This window comes from Rhipicephalus sanguineus, chromosome 1, assembly GCF_013339695.2.
Source record: "Rhipicephalus sanguineus isolate Rsan-2018 chromosome 1, BIME_Rsan_1.4, whole genome shotgun sequence".
Lineage (NCBI taxonomy): Eukaryota > Metazoa > Arthropoda > Arachnida > Ixodida > Ixodidae > Rhipicephalus > Rhipicephalus sanguineus.
In genome coordinates this window covers 235,145,108-235,168,721 of record NC_051176.1, presented here as the reverse complement: position 1 = coordinate 235,168,721, position 23,614 = coordinate 235,145,108, and the positions used below count along the sequence as shown (strand labels likewise).

Below are 23,614 nucleotides of genomic sequence, written 5' to 3'. Positions count from 1 at the left end.
TTATACCGTTCATAAACGATTCGCATGCTCTATGGGAGCAATCAATTGAAGCATTGACGTGCAAAGTAGATTGAATTTCGCTGTTTCATTTTTTATGTGTCTTCAACAAACAATTCAGCGAACAGCGCTCGTTTGTTACTGTGTTCGTTCGTTGTTTATGCGCTATTTTGACGAACACGAACAATTCACCACTAAGTTCCTCTATCCTCCCCACCTTCCAAGCTCCAAGCAATTGTTAACAAAATATGAAAAGAAAGAGAAATATGGAGTATATTGACGTTGCAATGTAGCGGACAATTCCAAAATATCCCTATTTTCGTAGATTTCACTCTTCAATTTTTCGTGTCTCACAAGTTTTGCTCGCTCGACGGATTTCCCTGCGCTAGCACTGTGAGTGATGATTACAAAAAAAAATTATGGCTGATCCCTCCGTCGTAGGAATCGGTGTATAACATGAAAGTGAAACGCGTCGTCACAGAAGTGGTTGATTGTTTATAGTGCATTGGTATAATGACAGCTTGTACAATGTCTATTGTTGTTTGGCAGATATAGCACCGCTTGATGTGGACGCACCCAGGTTGACGCCTGGTGGCACATGTCCTCCATACCGACAACATACCGATATGGATGGATGCTATGAGCGAGGCTTCCTCGCCTTCTTCGCTTGGGCTGAAGCCGCGCCTCGCGGTGTGTTAAAGCGTTGACGAAATTACACTTCTAACTGGGACGGTCGTAGCAGCGGCACGTTGCCGGAGGTAATTGCGGAGGCAAAGAAGTTTTTTTTTTTTTTTCGAGCCTGGTGGCACACGTGTCACCACTCCGTTATAAAGGGGACGCTCATAGCATCCATCCATCCATCCATCCATCCAAGAGCACTGTGAGAGGATAGTGTGAAAGATAAAAGGCGCGTCCATGTAGCCCTCGTAATGCTTTTGGCAGTAGCTCAGTAGGCTAAACGCCTGCCAGCCATCGTCGCGGGCCCTATAGAGGTCGTCGGTTCGACTGCTGTGAACGGAACTCTTTCTTACAGTTTTTTTTCTTTGCCATTTGATGGCGTTCATTTTGCTGACGTATTTCATAAAAGTCTTGGTGGAGCCCGGCATAAAACACTTTCGTGTTAAAAAAAATGTTGCCATTTTTCCAGAACCTGCAATCCTTGGACGTGAGTTGGAACAGAATCGAAGAACTGCGGCTACCGACAACTAACCGCCTTCGCCACCTGGACTGTTCACGGAACTGCCTCAGCGAGCTCAGTCTGCCAGGAGGTCGTCTCGAAACGCTCTGCTCTAGTCATAACCGTGAGTCCTACTCTATCAATGCAAACCAGGTAATCAAAAAATGTCATAACATATGCATAAGTACCGTAAAGACGAGACCATCTATAATAAATGTTCGCATTAGTATCTGTTATAATTATGCATACCTAATAGCCCAAGCATCAGTAGTATTGCCGCAAAAAGCCCCCCCCCCCCCTCCTTAACCTTTCTGATTTACACCACGGGTAAGTAGGTCACGTACCCGGCGATAATATGGTGCAGCTCTTCATATACACACTAACCAAAACGCGCGCACTCCTCACTCGTACAACCACGAACACACACACATTTTGTCGTAAACTCGCCGTGCGTGTATGTGCATGGGAGGAGAAGGGCACTCCAATAAAAATATTGTGCATTAGAGATCTAATACGTTCAAAAACAGCGAGTTCGCCCTGAGCTTTATCGCTTGCCGAGGATAAAGTGCACTAATGCATCGAGCAGAAGATATAGCTTTAACATCAACATGGCGGCGGAATAGAATCTTGTAGCTCGTTTCCCTATGATTGAGTCATATATGTCTCTGCTGCGATGACGCAAGCCAGTTGCTCACAAATTCGTTTTAAAAAATGTCAATATTTTATATTCCCACAGGTCTACAGAATGTCGACATCACGCTACCGTGTAATGTACTAAGCTACATCGATCTGTCAACGTGAGTATAATTCGTTTCAATATACACTGGTGTACCATATACTATATAGATCGAAACTTTGTACGAATATCGAAAACCCAAGTATTCCCTTTCATATTGTAAGGAAACAAAAAAAGCTATCAACTTGGGCAAATGGTTACAGAGCCACGTTGATTCCAGCAAGTCTTATGTAATCGATGGTTTACAGCAGGATTGTGGGAAACAAGGCCATGGGGACACTTGAGTGCCCAATTTTCCAAATGTCACAGTTACTTCAAGCGGCAGGCTGCAGCGTCGGGTTGCAAGGGCGCTGCTCACTTCAGCGCTGGCGCTTTCTTTCGCGTCATTGTTAAATGCTTCACAATGCTGCTTAAACAAACGCAGAAACCACGAACCAAGAAAACACACAGATTAACACGCTTGACCGATGAACTAGCTAAAGGCCGAATTCACGAAGCTTTTCGTTCGTAGGTGCTGTTTGTCACTGGCCGACCACGTTCACTAATAATACAGCTATCATGTAAGAGAAGTGGAAAAACTGGTGCCACGCATATAGCCATCAGCCTCTTCTTAAATACATTCATTAAAAAAATCAGCGTGCGGCATCCCGATGGGCTTGCATTTGCTCTGAATAATAATAATTGTTGGTGTTTCACGTCCAAAAACCACGATTCGATTATGAGGGACGCCGGGGCTCCGGAAATTTTGACCACCTGGGATTCTGTAACATGTACCTATATCTAAGCACACGAGCCTCAAGCATTTTGCCACCATCGAAATGCGACCTTCGGGTCAACAGTCGTGCATCATAACGACAAGACCACCGCAGCGGCATTTGCGGAACAATTTTAGCGCAAGAACATTTGTGGGAATACGGGCCCATTACACGTATTCACAAAAGCTTCTTAAGCTGGAATTATTCGTAAAGAAACACTTCTAGCCAATGATCCTGATGACGTACTATTAAAGAAAGGGGTCAGCGAATGACAATGAGCATTTACGAACACGAAGGTTTGTGAATACGGTCACAGGTTTCTAACTCTACAAACGTTACATTGCGCCTGAGATTAGACTTGCCGATAATATCTATGAGAAACCGAAACATGCGGGACGACGGTGGGTGGATAACACGTTGAGTCGACGCAGGGGTTCAGATGGGACAGCCCTTTCACAGCACTGCTAATGGGTTGTCGGCATCACACCGTTCGTATTAAATAACCTCTCATTAATATTTCTCATTCTCATTAATATTGTGTCTAACTCATGCACATGGCTTAAAAGACGCACGATCCAAGGTACTTGCATCGACCAGAACAGCGTTACATTGTACACACAGCCGACCCACTTTTTAAAGCGACGTATGTCCGCGCGACTGGGTCAAAATGTCTGCGTATACATTTCCCGCAGGAACCAGCTTGTGCAAGTGCCCTACTGGGTGCCCCAGGCACGCAGCGCCCAACATTTGGACCTGGGCCACAACTGCCTCACTTCCGTTCCCGCCAGGTGAGTCCCGTATGGCCACTTCTAAGATACGCGGAACGATTATTACGTGAAACACAGTATTCGCAGTTCGCTGTTGATCCTGCTGAACAATACTGAGCCTTAATCAGCGTCGTGCGCCCAAAGTGAAAAAAAAAAAATGAATGCGTTACTCTTTCTGCTGAAAGAGCGAGTAGAAGCAAGAAAATAAAAATAACTCACGTTCTGGGCCTCCCTCGCTGCTTCCAGTATAAGCACCACAATGCAAGCAAGCAATAGTTCTCTGGTACATGACCAATCACCGGAAAAAAGTCGTGATCTTCACTCGTGCAAAATAGTTGTCACTGGTCGACTGCCTTCTCAAGTAAGACACTCGTTATCACTACACGTTGGCACCTACCGTTCACATCACTATGGAACTGTTCGTTAAAACAAGTCCCGGGTTTTTGTGATAGCCGACATAACAGCGGAGGAGGCCAGCCAAGTACGAGCAGCTCATGCCAACGAAAAGCTCTGTGAATCCGGTCCCGGCACGCCGTGGGCGCTTTGAACTATACTTCCGCCAAGTAGGAAGCTCCGAAAGCGCCGAACTCATGTAAAAAATCGCACAAGCGCACCAGGCAAAACGCAGTACGTCATGTCTTTGAGTGAGTGATTCGGTATTGCACTCTCGCTTTATGTAAAGCTTGATTCAGCTGAGTAACACAGCGAACGTAAGACGGTGAACGAGCGTGACGTTGATGGGCTGCAAGGTGCACCGTCATTCAGCGGCACTGAGCCGTGCCACGCTCGTGAGTCGCCTAAACCAAGAATTCGGCCCGTCGTGCGAATCTAACTTGACAAGAAACGAATCAAGGCCTGAACTCAAAAAAAAAAAAAAGAAAAATTCGGTGCTATAACCGCTTCATGGAACCGGTCGTGAGCCGTAGTATTCTATATGTGGCTGAATTCGCGAAGCCTTACAATCGCATACAAAGACTGCTATTCCTCGAAGACTGGCCACCTCACTAATATGCATGCGCCACATCGCCAATTTGGCGGCGCCCGTACTTACAAATTGTATACTCTCGTATTTGCCCTGCTTCGTGAATTATCACCCCTGTTAGCTGACTAAACACCTTGTGCCGCTTCCAGCCTGTTCAGCCCGACACTGTCTCAGCTGGACACAGTGCGACTCAATCACAACAGCATCGCCAGCTTCCCTGAAAGCATCACAGCGCAGTGTCACATCCGCCATCTCGACCTACAGCACAACTGCCTCACTGCCTTGCCGCCAAACCTTCTCCGCCATGCATACAGGTATGTGCGTTATACAGGTCAATATTAAGCGTTAAAACCTGAAGATAACGCGTAAGTCAAGTTAGGTGCGACTGTCTTTAAAAAGTGATGAGGCTACGTCAAAACGCCATAGCCTCAAAACTTGGCAATGCCCCAGGACTGTTAAAAAAAAAATAATTTCTTAAACCAGTCCATACTCGCGTTATAAGAAAAATACGTCTACTTTACACAGGACTCGTGCAAAAGTGCAACACTCGCAACGTTCATATGATTTTATAAGAACTCTGTATGCAGTCTAGAAAAAAAAATGCCTGTATTATACAACTCCATTTATTATATCAATAAGGATATCCGTTAGAGATCTAGACTGAAGCTACAGTTGTTTTCGCTGGCTGAAGACAAAAGCGCGAGGTCTGTTGGTTGTCATTATAAGTATGAAAACTCGATGAAGATAATCTAAAGCCGACGCGTGCATAATGAACTACGCCCAAGGTCGTTTTTAAGAGTGGAATGAATACACCCACCAGCGTGGCTGGAGTATATGGCCCTGTCACCCCGTGTAAGCATACGCAGTGCGCATGACTTAAGCGAAGCTCCCCTCAAGGACGTTCTCTAACGATCTCAATATATGCGCAGGCTCCAGTGGCTGAACGCGTCGTACAACAAGCTGTCGTCGCTGGCGCGGCCCGACCAGACGAGCTTCCCGCTGCGTTGGCTTCTTCTCACACGGACGGGCCTTACGGACGAGCAGGTCTGGCCTCTGGTCTTGGCATGCCCCGGCCTCAAGGTACTTCAGCTGGCGTACAACCAGCTCCACACCGTTCCTGGCAGGTACGGCCAACGAAGAGCTACACAGGTCATGTCTACACAGGTCATGTGCGTGTCCCGAGGCGTGCAACCTCATTCAGCTCGTTCTTTCATGCGAGATAAAAGCTAGATACACGGAGTCCGTACCCTTCTAAAGCGTATTTGCAGAAGTTACAGATTAAGTATATGCAAGAGACAAAGTGCTATGTGGAATTGTGAATGGAATGAATGGAATTAGAGCAACTCGGAATAAGTGAAGGAAGCTAGACGCGATAACAAAGATACACGAAAGGGAGAGAGGACGCTAATGACCACCGCTATTACGGGATATGTGTAGCGGTACAGTTGCCATGGCGTTTAACATGCGCGGATCAAGGGAGGTTCGAGACACGTTTGCGCACTGTTATGCGCACAAACGTCGACGTTTTTGCCTAGAGCAGTTGAACGATGCGTGTTAAAGCAAATAAGTGAACACATTGCATTGCTGCGGCCGTTTGAGAGGAAATGCTCAAGAGCAGCGGCCCAGCCAGACGGGCACGATAGTCACATGACTCTTAACGCGCGTGTGCAATACACCTTGAACCTCGCAGCTTTTGTTGTATACTGCTTTTTCTCTTGCTCTGCAACGCATTCCTTGAGCTCTCGGTACAGGCGTGTGAACATCTGTAGGCGGCTGGTGTCATTTTCTCTTTTGAGTAGCAAGCGTTCGTTAATGAAGGCATCCCGCAGGATATCCGAGCTGGACAGCCTGCGTGACCTGGTATTGACGGGCAACGCGCTGCAGCGGCTTCCAGACTCGCTGGCTTCTCTGCCCGGACTCGAGGCCCTGCTTCTCAACTGCAACCGACTCGACACATTGCCAAATTTCGAGCACAGCCGTTCCCTCAAGGTGAGTCCATAATGCCCGCCTTTCAGGTCCTTCACGACTGCCGATAACACCACAGTGCATGTATCGCGGATATTCGCTGAATTTGTCCGGAGTAATGTAATGGTTCTATTCTAGCTCCCTTCCCTCTGAATTTCGCGACTGGTCAGCCCGCCATCGCGGCGCCGCACTTTCTGTGGTACAGCGCCAGAAACGAAGTGCCACAGTCTGTAAGTTTGTATGTAAGGATGGAATGGGATCGTTGCGAAAATAATCGCTAAAATTGAGTCGGCCTTGCGTTATGCGCAGCTGCATACAACCATGCGCATAAGTGTTCGTTAAGTATCATGTTCTATGGTACGAGCAGATAAAACATCATTATATAATTTCCATGCATTTTGTGAAGATATCTACCGTTCGCATGCGTGCTATTTATTTATTTGTTTGTTTGTTTGTTTGTTTGTTTGTATTCACTTTTAATGAATTTGAGGTAAGAGGGTAGTTGCGAGAAGCTCCGCACCGGCGCGAATGAAGCGAAGAACGGCCATGCGCTGCACAACGATGATTTAAGCTGTTTGCAACTGGCCGGCCGCCTTATAGATATCATGTTCGACCTTATATAACTCTAACCTACTCTCGCAAACAATTCCAGCATAGGAACATTTTTGTGGGCACGGATTTAAGGTTTGTATTCACAGAAACATTTTCACGCTAAAGCCGTTTACGCTATAGCTCCATTGTTTAATTATAAGAACGGGTCTTGATTCTAGGGCCATTGTTACTAAAGGCGGCTGATCCATGTGTGACAGAGAGCGAACTAAATGCTTTGCGAATATTTCCTTTATATTTTTCTTAAAGCACCAACGTCATTGTGTTGACAATAATGCCGAGTTCCTCCCTCCTCTCGATGAACAACGTGGCCTTGCAGGTGCTTGACGTGTCGTGCAACTTGCTGAGCAAGGTGACCCTTTCGTCACTGGTGTCCCCGAGTCTTCAACAGCTGGACATTTCCTGCAACCAAGCGCTGTTCGTCGACACACAGGAATTCCACGTACTCTGGTAAGTCTGCCACACGCAGGCATGCTCGAGCTGTACGAATACTTTGACGAATCGCTGACTCGCACTTTGCTTGTGCGCGGCCGCTCGATGTGTGTTTTTCATCGAGCGGCCGTGGCTTGTGTATACGCGAGTTTTGAAATTACGATATCGTCGTGCGATTTGCTCGTCGATTACAGCGAGTTGTGTACGATCTTTATCCACGCACAAACTATCTGCATACAAGGTATACAGTGAACTGGGCCCGTATTCAGGAAACTGGTCTCGCATAATAGAGTTTCATTAACGCCCGGAGTACGGGCATCGCCAATCAACATAGCGGTCAACGAGATAACGAAAGGATCATCGTGGCGATGTGTCCAGTTCAGAACGGCACTTACTTAATAATCACTTTGCGAGTACTTTCGTTTCCCATTCCCAGGATTTGGATGGATGGATGGATGCTATGAGCGTCCCCTTTATAACGGGGCGGTGACATGTCTGCCACCATGCTCGAAGAAAAAAGGAAAAAAACTTCCTTGTTTCATGCTGGCCTAATACCTTACCTACATTGATTAAATCCATGTTATTATACCAAAAAAAAATATAAATTCACGGTCTATCTCTCTGGCAGAATAACCTTATTTTTTTCCCCATTATTTATTTTTGTACTTTATCTCTACTTTTCTGCCACCAATACTCTAACCGTCTCTTACTTATTTCTATCGCGGACGTGTTCAGCTTTCCATTGTTGTCCCTAAAACCCGAGGCTTCCTGTAGACTCGTGCCCACAAGTATACCTGGGTGAATATCGCCACATTCAATCAGTACATGTTCCATGGACATCTCTACGCAACGCCATCTCTCGGCGGCAGCAACGGCGTCCTGCCATAACTCAATGAGAAATAGGCGAAAAAAATCATATCTCTTGAAAAACGCTAGTTATCAAAAACGACTCCGGGTTCTATACAGCAGAGACCTTCTGGAACATTTTGGAAAAATTGCTTTATCGCACTACAAAGCATGTGGCTTCCCAAGACAATTGAGCACCGCCCATTAGAAACACATGGGGCCCCATTGTTAAATATTAAACACTCTGGGAAGCCACGTGGTTTGTAGTGCGATACTGTAATTTTACCCGAATATTCAAAAAGGTCTCTGCTGTATAGAACCGAGAGTCGTTTTTGATAACTAGCTTCTTTCGTGAGATATGATTTTTTTTTTTCGCCTATTGCCCATTCAGTTACGGCAGGCCACCGCTGTCATCGACCAGTGATGGCGCTACGTGCACATGTCCCCAAATCCTGGTCATGACCGTCTTCAGTTCGGGTCACATCGGCGTAATTTCGACTCGAACGCGAAGATCAGAGCCAACATTATCTTTAGAGACCTGATTCGTCGCGACGTGGCGTGGTTATCTCGAGCAATTGCGCATATACCAGTCGCGATACTAAGAATTTTGATGTAGCGTTTGAATCCGTGAGTACTGTACATGCCCCGTTTATAAGGTGAAGAAGACAGACCACCGGTGAACCTGACGCATACTTTGTCAGCGCATTGCTCGAACGTTAGAATGTCACGTGATCTTGCAGTTAGATGAACATAAACGGAGTGATTATGTTATTTTACGGAGCATCCTCAGCAGTGATATAACGAGAGATGTCCCTTCACCCTCTCCAAGCAAGGATTCTTCTAGTTCATCGAGGACTCCCACAGCTGACACGAAAAATTTTTGTAACGATCTTACGGTGGCGGCCGACTGCATACATAATTACAATACGAAGCCCCAATTTCTCGAGATCGCCACAAATAATTAATTACGGCGTCCTTATGTGACCCTTTCAAAAGCGCACGTCATGTGCTATGCGGCTTCGGACGCGAAAAAACATGCAGCTACAATGAAATCCGTACGGATTTCCTGTTACAAACGGGTGGATGACAATTTTTCCCTGTCACAACACACACACACACACGCGCGCAAATAGGGAGAAAGAGTGGGCGGGTCGTGCGCAAATCCGGGAACAGATACTAGCACCGTCAACGCCATATGCGTCACTCCAGTTGACGCTATTATACGCGCAGTTATGCAGTTACGTCTAATAGTCAGCCAGTGCCCTGCCAGGTAATCTATCACGACGACTGTACCACCAGAAGACTTCACATACAAAGTAAACAAGAATCGTATATGCATCCTACCTCCGCACAGTTTTACGAGCGCGCAAGTGATTTGGCGAATGACTTGGCGTAATGCACACGCCGTGCCGTTGCCTGTTATAGCCGGTCGCGATTCCGTTCGGACACACGCCGTTGCCCGTCACTAGCGCGGAAGTACCAAGTGCCGGCTGGCGGCGGCGGCGGCGGCGATGCGAGAGCCGTGCCAGAGTTGATTGAGGACGACCAAAGCACGTTTCCCTCCCGGTTCCAGGCGGCCCGGAGGTACGGTATTTCTTTTTTCTTCCAGCCTTAACGACCACGACGCGTCGTAATCGCGCGTTTGTGTGCTGTGCGAATTTTCCTCGCAGAGTGGCACTTTCGCTCGAGGATGGGGAAAAAGAAACCCGGAAACGCGATGTCACGCTCGTATTATCCGGCGAGAGGCGAGCACACCAACCTCGACGAGGGCCAGTTGTGTGCGGCTGTTATGACCGACATCTCGAGACAACTGTAATGCGTTTCGGCCTTCCTGATGTTTCGTGTTTTTGTTCCCACGCTCTCAGCATAACGAGAAAGAAGAGACGGCACTTCCTAGAGGTGTTCGTCGTTAAATAAGGACAAATACAAGTGCAAGTCATTGAAGAAAGACTATCCCTTATCTTTCTTTATCTTCGAATCAGCATTTTAGGCCTATTCATTGCGGCTTGCTGCAGAAGGTCCGTTCGCCTTTCCCCTGTGAAGTATCATCATCACGCCTTTTGTGTTTTCATACTGATAGAGAGACATAAGTGTTTATCCTATACATACGTCGCCTGTGACATCGATCTTACGTCCAGTTCCAGAAGAAATGTGTCCGTTGTAGACACGAAGTTCTCTGGTCGCTTGGCGCCACCCTTCAAGTCCAACGGCCCCGCTCAAAGCTGCCTTGAAAGCCCCTTCTGGACTACCGGCTTTTCGGAAAGTCTCAAAGGGCCAGCCAGGTAAGTCCGCACGACGATAAATGCGAACGAAATTACCTCCGACAGCGAGGACATTGCTAGTTCCTCTTGCGGATGAACGCCACAAATTGTATATCATGGAACTAAACGAAGCGTCGCAATGTTCAATGCTCTTACGCACACGGTGAATGCCCTTTTCTTTAATACTATGAGCATGCTTGCTGTCGAGGTGAAGTTGATAATAATAATATCTGGGGTTTAACGTCCCAGAACCACGATATGATTATGAGGGACGCCGTAGTGGAGGGCTCCGGAAATTTTGACCACCTGGGGTTCTTTAACGTGCACCTAAATCTAAGCACACACGCCTCAAACATTTTCGCCTCCATCGGAGGCCAAGTTGAAGAGCGCAGACAGTGTTGAGGAAGGTTTAAACAAAAATTCGAAAATGACTCGCTGCACTGATGACATTGATGACAATACGGCGAAGCGGATGGTGCAACACACACATCCACAGTCATCTCAAACAGAGCCTCAGACAGCCAAGCTTGCGGACAGTATGATTGCAAAGCGATAAAAAGATTCATGGCGGTCGATAGTGATTTTACAGGAATGAGATGCGGCGATATCGTATGGAACTGGTGAAGCTCGTGTTTTATAAGATTTTAATTGAAAAACTGCTAGAAAGCTTCAGCACAGAGCGCAATGCCACAAAAAGCATGACATACGTCCGAAAAGGCGCCATTTTCCAGATGGATGCGAGTTTAATTCCATCATTCTGCCGTTACATCTCGGGAGAAGTATCTATCTGCGGATACGTATCCCAGTCTCCCGTAACATAGTAAGCATCATTTTTATTATTCTGAGCACTGTACATTCTGAGCACTGTATTATTCTGAGCAGTGTATTATTCTGTACATTGTGAACGCTCTCTAGGTTATACCTGACACTCCAGGCTCGCAGATAAATGCGGATTTACGTGTGTAAAAAACATTCGCAGCTGTTTTCATTGGGCTATAATTAGGCATTACTTGATGTCGTACTTATATACAACACGACGGTCCGCACGAATATTTCGTAGATTGATCTGATCCTAAACTACAGATAGAATACCCTAACACACTGGCACGCGTTAGCTACGTGTGCTATCTGTTTACACCGTGTGGTGCCCTTCGCAGGTTGTACATCAACCAGTGCACGCAGCCGAGCGGCCACACCGAGGTGCTGGCGGCCATCTTGGAGAGCCCACAGCGGCAGCTGCTTTCCACCGCAAAGGCGGCTGTCGCACAGCTCGTACGGCAGGAGCGACGCTCAGCCGAATCCTCGGCAGTCTTCCTACAGAGCATCATACTTTCCACCTACAGGTAGCCTTCTCCGCCTTCGGAGGATCGCGTGTCAGCCATACTAATTGACCTTGGACAGTTCAGCCATTTCACATTACGGCCTCACGGCTAAAAAAACTTTAAACTCATTGGAGCGTGTTTATGTGCGCCATCATCTGTCTTGGTCGAAAATTCCTTTTTCTTTTTTTAATGTTCTGCACTCTCCGACTTCCTGTGGAGGTTGCTATTTCACGCTGATAGCGCTCATGCCTTTCGTGGCCTGAAAGTACCGCAGGCGTGGAAGCTTAAAGATAGAAATGATTATTGTTTGACTCCAAAACTCCAAAATGTGAAACCCTGCAAGTGAGGGCCAGCCACTATACGTCCACAAGAACTTTCAAGTGCAATCTTCACATAATGTTGACGTTTCTGAAAATATAACTGAAGCCTACAAAAAAAGATTACGCGACCTCCATGAGTCACTCCGAATTGCTCACATGGAGCCAGAGTGATCCGGACGGGAGCACACCGTACCAGTTCCACCACAACAGCTGCCACCGTAAAACCAGTTTACAAGGCATCTTCTGGGACTGTAAATATTTTGTCATTATATACTTGCCGCTCCACGTGCCTGAGGCAACACCCTTAAGAATAGGCATGCGCAGGGTTCCCCATTAGGAGGGGGGGGGGGGCAAAGTTTCATCGCAGCGCCCCCTTGTTGGTCGCGTCCGAAAGACAACATGCCAAGCATATGCTTCACAATGGATGAAGAAATGAAAACGAAGCGGTGACGTGCTTCTAACAATGGCCTGTCTTTGTTTCCTCGGGAGTAAATATGAGAAGTAAACAGTTCATGGAATTCAACATCGGGGGTTGCGGCCGCCATTATCGTGAAAAACCTGCGTCACCATCACCTCGCTCCTTGAACAATGATGGGACAGGTCCGACTGAGCAAAAGTATTGGGCAGACTTTGCACCCCGCCCCGCCCCGCCTTAATTATTTGGGGGGGGGGGGGGGGGGCTCTACTCCCCGTGCGGCGAATTCCCGTGTTTGTGACAGCGGTTTTCCTGTCATATTCGTTCCTCCGTGCCCTTATCAACTAGCGATCATCAAGTTGTTACAAATCCTGGCAACAGGAGGGTCAAGATTTAGCTAGAAAAACCCTGCGTACATTTTCCTCAGGGCCCTGGGCAGCAAGGCGTGCTGCCACCAGCTGAACATCCTGCTCTGCCACCTCGCCCCGGCTGACGTGAGCGCGGACGATACCGACGGGGCGGCGTACCTGATGACGGTCGCGCAGTGTGGTGGGGCCACGTGCCTGCTAGCCCACGCCGACAAGCAGGCAACCATACTCTTTGAGGAGAGCGGCCAAAGCACACGTTGCGTCGCCGACGACTGGGATGCGGCAGTTCAGGCAAGTACACTTGAATAATAATAATTGTTGGTGTTTAACATACCAAAACCACGATATGATTATGACGGACGCCGTAGTGGAGGGCTCCGGAAATTTTGACCACCTGGGGTTCAAAACGTACACCTAAATCTCAGTTCACGGGCCTCTAGCATTTCCGCCTCCATCGAAAATGCGGCCGCCGCGGCCGGAATTCGATCCCGCGATCTTCGGGTCAGCAGTCGAGCACCACAACCACTAGACCACCGTGGTGGGTCGGCAAGTACACTTGAGGCACGCTAATAATAATATCTGGGGTTTTACGTCCCAAAACCACGATATAATTATGAGAGACGCCGTAGTGGAGGGCTACGGAAATTTCGACCATCTGGTGTTCTTTAACGTGCACCTAAATCTAAGTACACGGGCCTCTACCATTTCGCCTCCATAGAAATGCGACCGCCGCGGCCGGGATCGAACCCGCGACCTTCGGGTCAGCAGCCGAGCACCGTAACCGCTATACCACCGCGGCGGACGCTTGAGGCACGCTGGTCTGGCTCGAGGCATCTATCATGCCTCGATCATGCTCCGACTGACTTTAATGCTTCCTGAATTCATAAGTTGGACAATGCGTCGGCCCTAAATAAGCCCTTGAAAATGTAAGAGCTGCATACGTTTTTGAAAACTTGTACACACTTTCCCGCTCTCTAGACTGATTAGTTACAGTGCTCTATACTGTTTACACAAATACAATAAGTATATAGCAATGAAAAGGGGCTTCGGTGTCGGCAAACCTGACGGAAGTATTTTCATCTGTGTGAGCACAACGAGCCATGGGTTTCTGCAACAGCCAGGAAATGCGGCACGAAATGCGCCCAAATTATTATTTTTGTTTTTTCGTCATGCCAACTAGAACATCGGCTACCCTTGTTGGCTCTCTGATCCACTCTGCTGTCTTCTGACCTCTAATTTCGAGCCAATCATTTTCCGTTCCATGGCACGCTGCGTAGTTTTTATCTTCAGGAAGATTTGTTTTGTTAGCCTCCAAGTTTGTGCTCGATGTATTAGTACAGGCAGAATGCACGCGCTTTAGCGACGGCGGTATATTGCCGGTTGTGATATGGGAATGCCTGCGCTCCAGAGTATTTTTATTCGATTAATTTCCTTACCATGAACAGGCTGAAGTGTTAAAATTTTACCAAGGTCTCGTTAATTTCCAATCGCGAACCCTTATTTCCCTCGTCAGATTATCGAGCGTTATCTATGTCATTTGCACATTTATATTCAACCCTACTTCAACGCTTTCTCAGTTGAGGTCCTCAATCACTGGGGTAGCCAGGAAGGGAGGGGGGGTTCACCCCCTCCCTCCCGAAAAAAATTTCTGGCTACGCTACTGTCTTCAATCATTTGTTGCAACTTGTCGCCATTATTGCCGGTTCAAGTTTCGTCACTTCCCCGTCTCAGGTATTTCCGGTCGGACGTAAGAGAACGACCGCGTTTCCTGCGCGCCCGGCTTCGATATCGCCATTAAGATTCCATTATGAATATCTCAAATTACGTCAAAATTTTGTGATTTCTAAAAATGGGTATGCTATAAATTGTGACATACAACTTTCATATATAAACAACTGCCCTCAAGTCAGTGCTGGGCAGTATCGAAGATACATGTATCTTAGATACTATCTTAGATACTCTATGGGTATCTTGTATCTGTATCGCGATACGTCTCGAAAGTTGAGTATCTGTATCTGTATTTCCGATACATTCGATAATGTATCGGGTATCTGAAGATACAAGATACTTCTATCGCAACACAACCGTGCGAAACAATAATCACTGGCCAAGCTTCACTCCTCAAGCTGGTACTGGTGCCACTAAGCCATCTGAACAAGTATAAGGGCTGTGACGCAATATTATTTTTCCGCCAGAGTCCTCCAGTGAGGGCAGAAGATTAGGAAGACAAGCACGAGGACATCTACGCCCAGCCCACGTACCTTTTGTTTTGTCGATTTCTTTTCTTTTTAGTGGCGCCAGTGCCGCGACACTTGCTCTTAGCCACTGCTTGCGCCGCGTACTCCACTGCGTGCAGCGTCTATCGCGCAAATTCTGATGTTGCTACAGTGTCGTTATTGAAGATTCTCTTGCGTCTTGCTCCGTAACGAAGTGTGGTGCGTGCAAGAATGGGGTTGCTTTGTGTCTCGTGGATTTTACATATCAGCGATTTGAAGGATCGCTGGACGTAAAGCTTGACTTGCATGCAATGAATTAACTTATATGCAAATAAGATATGCAAAGAACTATAGCACCACTGGTACTGATGGTAGATCTAATAGAGCAAGCGTTTACCTAACAGAAAATATCTTGGCGCACCGTGTTTTTCACTTCCTGCATCATTTATCCAAAGAATTTATGAAATCATAACTTAATTATTACCACAAGTGCTTTTTTGCTGTCCTTTTGCATCCCATACATTAGCTAGGTCTCTGTACTGTTTTTCTGGTCCGGTCACTGCAGTATGTTTTTTGTAACGCATTCCCAAAATAAAATCTCTGCTTTAAATTTATACTACTGTTTACCCATTTAGACGTTGCCAAGGCGATTTCGAAAACAGATATAAAATTATGTAGGCGTCCCTTGAGTTACAGTACAAAGCATTCCGCTTATCGCTTAGGAAAATAGCGAAACTGAGTTTGCATTATAATAATGGAAATCATTAGGAGCCATCTTAAAGATGTTAGCAAGGGGATTCGAGAAACGTTGTTTTTCTGAATGCTCCGTTCTACTCATGAGCGTCCCAACGAGCCGTTTCAGGCAATTTCCCATAGGCACTGAATTTTGTATTGTCTTAATAGGTAAGTTGACGATACTTCATGCTCATAGCTATTAAGGGCGCCGTCTGTATTGTGTTTCTGTGCTCATTCAATGTGAATCTTTGATACAGAACCACCTCTCTATTTTACTTATATTAGTTTTCCTGTTTTAGGCCTTCTGAAATATTTTTCGCATTACTAATCGCCACCTAATGGGAGCTATAAGCGGCAATAGCGCGAATAACGGCGGTGTCCTCCGACGCTTTGTGCTACTATAGACGTCTCTGTGTTGCACATGTTTTCTCGTTGAAGAAAAATTGCTAAAAGACTACACGTTAGTGAGTATATCAACAAAGAATCCTGTACGCTAGCAGATAAGTAGAATATGAAAATTCATTGCTGTTTTACGTCATCTACGTATACACCGGGGGTCTCAAACTCAGCTTATAGCCAGCGGGCCACAGTCGCGAAATTTAGTTCGAAGCGCCGGGAGAGTGAAGATGATGGGAGAGAGTTTGCACAAAATGACGTTGCCATTCGAAAGGAAGCCTTTCCCATGTCTCACATATTGGTCATTTCTGAAGGGGATTAGGAGTCAGGATTCCAGAAACATCGATACCGATGTGCACAACGAGTGAATTCTGGACGCGGATTCTGAAATATAGAGTTTTTGTTCCACGGTTATGTTTCAGCACATCGTGACCACAATGTTGCTCACAAAAGGAAAGCTTGAGACATGTCATGTCTGTGTAGCTCACGAACATACTTATCTAGAAAATAAAAACAAATGGGACGAAGATGGCCATGTGTGCAGGCGGGGCCGCTAGCGAAAGGTCTTAAACCCCTAGTATACACCATGCGTCCCCCTCCCCCCCCCCCCCCCAAAAAAAAAAAAAAAAGTCGCTACCAGCGTTGTTGCTGCTGTACACCTGTCCGGATATACGGTATTGTGCAAACTGTCTTTTACGGACAAGGTAAAAGTCCACACCGGTATTTGCACCGTGGTGCGAAGGCTTCTTATAGAAGTTACTGTGATTATAGGGCAACCCGCTAGCTGGTCGCCAAGCTGAGCAGCGACTCCTATTAATTGCAAAAATGACAAGCAAGAACAGCTGTCAGCGAACTGTATAAACAGTTGTCCTGTGAAGAAGCTAAAACAAACCGCAATAAGTTGTTTTGGAAGGAAACTAATGTACTTTGAGCCAGAAAGCAAATCTTTTAGATACTAACAGACATCTCATTAAAGTGAAACAAAATAGGTCACAGTTGGGAAATTTTCAAGAAGACATTTTCGTGCATAGGCGTTCGCTGCTACATTATATGGATCTATAATAACAAATTAGAGAATGTATCGAAGTATCTTAAGATACAATTGCCAAGTATCGTATCGGATACAATTATTGCGGCAGTATCTTGTATCTGTATCTCTAATACTTGTTGCCTGAGTATCTTGTATCGTATCGCGATACAATTTCAAAGTATCTTTGCCCAGCCCTGCCTCAAGTCCATAATTTAAAAGTATAATTAACGAACAAGGGTTCTTAGGTGGGCTGGTTCATGAACATTATATGGCAACTAATTAAAAGCTATTTAAACTCCCGCCAACGATACGTCGAATTAAGCAAACATAAATCCAGGATGATGCCCATTGAGTCCGGAGTTCCTCAGGGAAGTATATTAGGCCCAATATTTTTCGTCTTCTACATAAACGACATCGTACGAATTTATGATCAGTGCCAGTACCTCATATATGCAGATGATTGCTCAGTCCTTATAGGAATAAACATGAACGAAATAATACCTAAAGTTACGACGTTTTGTCAGCAACTATACGTTTGGTGCAAAAACAATAGGCTGAACCTAAATGAATCCAAAACGAAATGTGTCCTGTTTCGTCCACAGGGATCTGTATAAATAGCATCTGGGCACATAACACTAGGTCCCTACCAAATCACCATTGAAAGATCTGTAAAATTACTCGGAGTCAGCTTTACGGAGCACATGTCCTGGAATGAGCACATAAAAAAATTTACTGACTAAATTAAGTAAAGCTGCTGGTGTGCTGAGTCGTTGTCGCCACATTCTTACGGCTAATGTGAAACGGACTTCATGCTACGCTTTGCTGAACCCCCACTTGTACTACTGCGCGTCAGTGCGGGGAAACATCACACTACATCAAACCTACACAAACTTACACTAATGCAGAAAAAAAAGCACTAAGGTCTATTGAAAACGCCCCGTTCTTAGAACACACAGATCCACTTTTTTGTACGTACAGAATTATCAAATCGGACAAAATCTACACCCACAAATTACTAATAATGTATAAAAGTGCTCAACTTGGCAAACTTACAAGTTTTTAGACCTATAGTAAGCTTAAATGAAACAATCGCGTTGTATCCCTTTAGGTATAAACCACCATATGAAATTCCCTTCTCTCGCCCACATTATGGTACAGAGAGAGTTAAACACACAATGTCACTTACATTATACGCATACTGTGCACGAGACATAGATATATTAACACTAACAAAACAAGAAATACTCGATCTCTGCGTGGCCTAAAAAAAAAAAAAGAAAACTCTGCCCCTTAAATAAATTTTCTTCATTCAATTATACTATGTCGGATTATCGCTAATGGTATTATGACAAAATGGTGTGCTAGAGCTTATAGAAGTTAGTAAATACATGTCGCGATGTAGTTTCATCACTGTTCGTATTTACTGTTGGTATTGTTTGTATTTATTCCTTTATTTCATATTTTGTTACACAGACGTTCTGTGAGGCCGTTGAAGTGTAAATAGAAGATAAATACTTTATTCTGTATTCAATTTTTGCTTATGTATTTTGCTGAATATTGGCTATGTACGGGTGGCAGGAGCTCTGTCAAGCTGCGCCGAAGCAGCTTTTTCTCTTGCCACCTTTTTTCGTTTTATCGTGTAAACGAAGGACGAAAATAAAAACATGATTGACTGATTGGTTGATTGAGAACAGCGCAACAGACGGGACAGTAAGCTCTAGCTGTGTGTTCACTGTCCCATTTTTCGCGCTGTCCTGCCATAATGTTAATTAATGAGTTTTTGTTATTTTTTGTCACTTCAATGTCACTTTAGCTGCAGCAAAGAATTTCCGCCTCGATGTAATTTCGTGTACGAAGGCGACAGGAGCTTGACTGTCATAGCATTGTTATATAAAAAAATCTGTATTAAAAAAAAAAAAGACACCCTGTACGTATAGGATACATTTGAGCAAAATTGTGCGCTCGAAAATAAAAAAAAAAAGGAGTGCAGTGCCACCGAGACTAAAAAGCAATCATTTGGAAAATAGAATACTGAGGCCTCGCTGTTCACAAAACAACTTGCCAAAAGGTGTAACAGTGAGGTTCGATCAGCATTTGCCTCAGCCATGCTATTCAAACGGTTATAACTGAGATGTCAGCATGTCATCGCGATATTTACGTGGCGTGCGCGTTTGTGCTGCTTGAATGAAGATGGGTTTCCGCAACTAATTGGCAGTTGAACGGGCTGGCCTTGTTGAACTGCAAATCTCTGCCAATAACGATAGTTGTTGACGCGCGCCTATAGGCTCATTTACTTGTACGTCTTGCAGGAGGGCTTCCAGACGCACGCCAGCTCTTCGTGGCCGTCGACGGCGCGGGGACCGCCTCCGTGCGAGCTGCCGTCGCCCAGCATTCGGCACGTGACGCTGCGCCCGGACGACCGACTCGTGGTGCTCTCGACGGCCGCGCTGGGCGACGCTCTCGAACCCGAAGCAGCACTCGCCGAGGCCCTGGACGCACCCAACCCGATGGCTGCCGCCAAACGGCTCAACCAAGCTGTCGCGTCGCTGGTTAGCGACGGCGGCACCTGCGTCATCGCCATCGGCCTGCAGCCGGCGGCGGCGGCAGTGGCCGCCGGGGGCCCCGGAAAGAGCGTCCACTTCCGCATCACAACCGACATCGACGACGAGCAGGCGGATGAAGCCGAGGCCTACAAGGCCTGGGAGTACATGCTCGCCCAGAACCACAAGATGCTGTTCAACCGAGAGCTCGAAACGCTGCACCGGACACTGGCCAAAGGCAAGGCAGCTAGGCATGCGACCGTCGCCGACGGTGCCGCTGCGGCCGCCTTCGGTACGGCAAGGCTGGGCTCCAAGAAAAAGCGCTACTGCTATGGCCAGGCCGGCGAGCCGCTGCCTTCCAGTGTGGCTTAATAACAGCTCGGCGCACACACGCCTCCGGCTTGGAAGAAGACCCCGGACAACACACATGCGTCTAGCCCACGGTGCATTTCCTCACTGGGCGCAGTGAGCTTCTGCACACTTTAGTGCTATCGGACAGTGAAAGAAGTGTGTGGTGACTGTCGATATGAATACCCCTATACGCTGGCAGCAGCGAAATCAATGCTACGACAGATATTCCAAAGACTTCAATGATATAACTGCAGTCCGCGATGATGTGTTCGATGGCAGCAACCGCGCATGGGGTAACTTGCACCTGCTCTGCCATAATGTGAATCTATGCACCAGTCGCGGAACTGTATTGTGCAGCATACCGACAAGTGTTCCAACAGTGAAATAAAGCTTTCTTTGTACATTTATACAGCCTATATATATTTATACTTATTTTATGTCGAGCATCTAATAACAGCTCGGCTAAAGAATTGATAAAGTGCAAGGCACGGGCCGCCCTTTTAGCTGCCAATCACGTGATCATTAGAATTCAAATAAGCCTTTTAGTGCTGGTGGCGGTAGCAGCAGTAGTAGCGAACTGATAAGGTTGAAGGCGAAACATTTATCAATTCGTTTATTTTTATTTCCCGATCCGCCACAACGCAGAGCGTGGAAGACGTCTTGGCGTGATTAGCTCGCGAGAATGTTTCGCCTCCGTACTAACATTTCAGCTCCACATCAGGGGCGTATAGCCAGGATTTTATTATCAGGAAAGGGGGGGGGGGGGCTTTTTTATGTACTGCGTACGTGCGTGTGTTTGTATACGTGCGAAGTGTAAAAGTACTGGGGGGAGGGGGGGGGGAAGGACTGAACTGCCCCTTCCTCTCTGGCGATGCCTATAGTTCAAGTTCAAGTTCAATTAGTTTATTCATTATTATTGCATGTACAAAAAACGGGTTACATAATACATACAGAATCAGGAGGTCCCAAAGTACGAGACTGTCAGGGGGACCTCCTATAATTAGTGGCGTACATAAAAGGTAACAGCAGCAAAAAGAGCGAACAAACAAAAAATGCAATCAAAACAGAACGATCTATACTAAAAAAGAAAAATATATTTACCATAGCAGCATTATACAAAGCTTAAAAATACCAATACAGAACTGTGAAGTGATGATGAAAATAAATGTATTACAGATGAACAAAAGGTTCCTTTAACAATATGTTTTTCATGTTGCGTTTAAAAGATTGCAGCGACCGAGATGATTTAGTATGAAGAGGTATGCGATTCCAAAGATGAATACCATAGAAGCGAGCTGTAAATCTGCCATAGTTCGATCTTATTTTGGTTAAAAGAAAGTTATTTTGCTCTGAAAACCTGGTATTATTGTTGTTGACAAGGACATGGTGAGGAATACTATCTAATGATATTTCACGATGTATGAGACGGTATGTGATGAGGGACAATCTGTGATAAAACAACTCTTGAATCGGTAGAATGCGCAGCCAAGCTATGCTCCAGATTATCGGTAATCGATCCGATATTCCAGCTTGACTACAGTGGAATCTCGTTGATGCGATTCTCATGGGCGTTAAAAAATAAAAACGTATTATCCGAAAATCGTATTATCCAAAACAGGGTCCAAAAGATCACAAGAAGGACGTACTTGGCACAGAACTTGCTTTTATTAAAGAAATTTAATCATATACACGAGAACAGGCTTTTGGGCTGGTTGGTGTGTTACATTCAGTGAAGCAATAGCGCTGAAAATACGGGGACCAAGCAAGAGGACAGGACGTGCGCTACTCCTGTCCTCTTCCTTGGTCCCTGTGTTTTTAGCGCTGTGGCTTCACCGAACTTTAAAATAGTCCATCACTTTTCCATGAACTTTTTTTTGTTTTTCTATGTCCCGCAGGAAGCTTTTTTGGAACTCGTAGAAACGAGTAGCAGTCGCATCACTGAACTCCTCACCTGCGATCAAGGTTACGAAGCGCGTCTAAAGCTTCGAGCGCATAGTCAGTAGTTACTGACCGTTTCAAAGGGTGATGCAATCAAATCCAATCCGAAACTGCGAACACTGATCCCAAAGGCCGCCGCACTACCGCAAGCACTGTGGTGCCTCGATGGGCCAGTGCCGCGCGGGCGTGGTGCCTCTTGGCGCGAGAGTTGAAACCACGCGATGTTTTCAGACGCTTTCGCGATCGTATTATCCAAGCCTACGTAGAAATACCATCGAATTAGCCGTACGAAAATGCATTACCTCTTGGGGCGTCGGCCGGGAAGAGAAAAAAAAAACGTATTATGACGAAAAACGTATTAAGGGTGATCGTATAAACGAGATTTCACTGTATATACTACATGTGACTTAAGTTAAATACCGCGACACATTGGTCAAAGTCTGGCTGCTAGTGCAATTTCTTTTGTGATTAACCAAGGACACACGAGCTCTAAGCAAGCGGTCGTTTAGCGGCTTCACTAAGTGAAAGTCACAGTGAGTACAGTACCACAAGAGAGGAAGTGCGCTGCGTGAAATACGCGACGACGGAACTTCTAAACTGACCTCAGTACTTGCCGAGTCGTTGCGCAGCAAACAGCTGATAAATATAGCCTAAAACAGGCCGTATCGAGTTTCTCCACGGAGGAAAAGATTGGGAGATACACAGCGGGTGTTGCAACAACGCAGCCTAACGAGCCGTGCCGAGACCGCGATGTGATTGTGAGGCACGCCGTAGTGGGGAAATCCGGATTACTTTAGACCACCTCAGGTCCTCTAACGTGTACCTATATCTCAGCACACGGATATTCTTTGCATTTCGCCCCCATCGAAATGCGGCAGCCATGGCAGGGTATCGAACCCGCGCCCTCAAGCTTAGCAGCGTGTCACCTTACGTGCTAAGCTATATACCACGGCGGGTGTAGCCTAACGAGAGGAGGAGCTCCTTTTAATGATTAATTTGTCTCGTTCAGAATCGTTTGGTCTCGTGGTGACCATACGGCTTTCAACTGTTTATGTATATGCACACTGGCAGGGTTGTTTATTTATTTAATATTTTTTTCGTGGCGCGGGCTGGTCGGCTGGAGAGGCGGTATGAAGATGGTGGGAAAGCGCTGTGTGTGCACACGTGTGTCTGTGTTTGTGTGTGATTGCGTGCGTAAGAGAAAACATAGTTGTTTTCTGCTCGCGCTCACGGTCTCAGGCCGACGTATGCGACACACCGAGTTGCAGCGTGCGGTGTCGAGTTTTCTATGGCTGCTGGAGCCAACTGTAACACAACCTCGGAGGCATCTGTGCATCCGGGACGAACCCGGCCTAATCAGGAGTTGCACGACAGCCTTAACGCATGCCTGGCAAGACAAGGGAGGGCTCGTCGCGGTAAGAGTGGGGCTTTACTGCTCGGGAAAAGACGTCACTTG

General features: G+C 46.3%; 1 protein-coding gene across 1 annotated transcript in view; it reads left to right on the top strand.

Moving 5' to 3' along the window:
* LOC119374960 (PH domain leucine-rich repeat-containing protein phosphatase 1) overlaps positions 1–20,627 on the top strand; it is a 54,699-nt gene extending 34,072 nt beyond the window's left edge. Inside the window, exons 3-13 of the mRNA XM_037645159.2 lie at positions 1,145–1,298; positions 1,911–1,971; positions 3,358–3,453; positions 4,564–4,728; positions 5,344–5,538; positions 6,244–6,403; positions 7,308–7,438; positions 10,405–10,548; positions 11,685–11,870; positions 13,012–13,243; positions 19,639–20,627. Coding sequence (XP_037501087.1) covers positions 1,145–1,298; positions 1,911–1,971; positions 3,358–3,453; positions 4,564–4,728; positions 5,344–5,538; positions 6,244–6,403; positions 7,308–7,438; positions 10,405–10,548; positions 11,685–11,870; positions 13,012–13,243; positions 19,639–20,241 — 2,127 coding nt within the window. The 3' untranslated portion in view covers positions 20,242–20,627. The remainder of the gene's footprint in view (positions 1–1,144; positions 1,299–1,910; positions 1,972–3,357; positions 3,454–4,563; positions 4,729–5,343; positions 5,539–6,243; positions 6,404–7,307; positions 7,439–10,404; positions 10,549–11,684; positions 11,871–13,011; positions 13,244–19,638) is intronic.
* Positions 20,628–23,614: the final 2,987 nt, after the last annotated feature.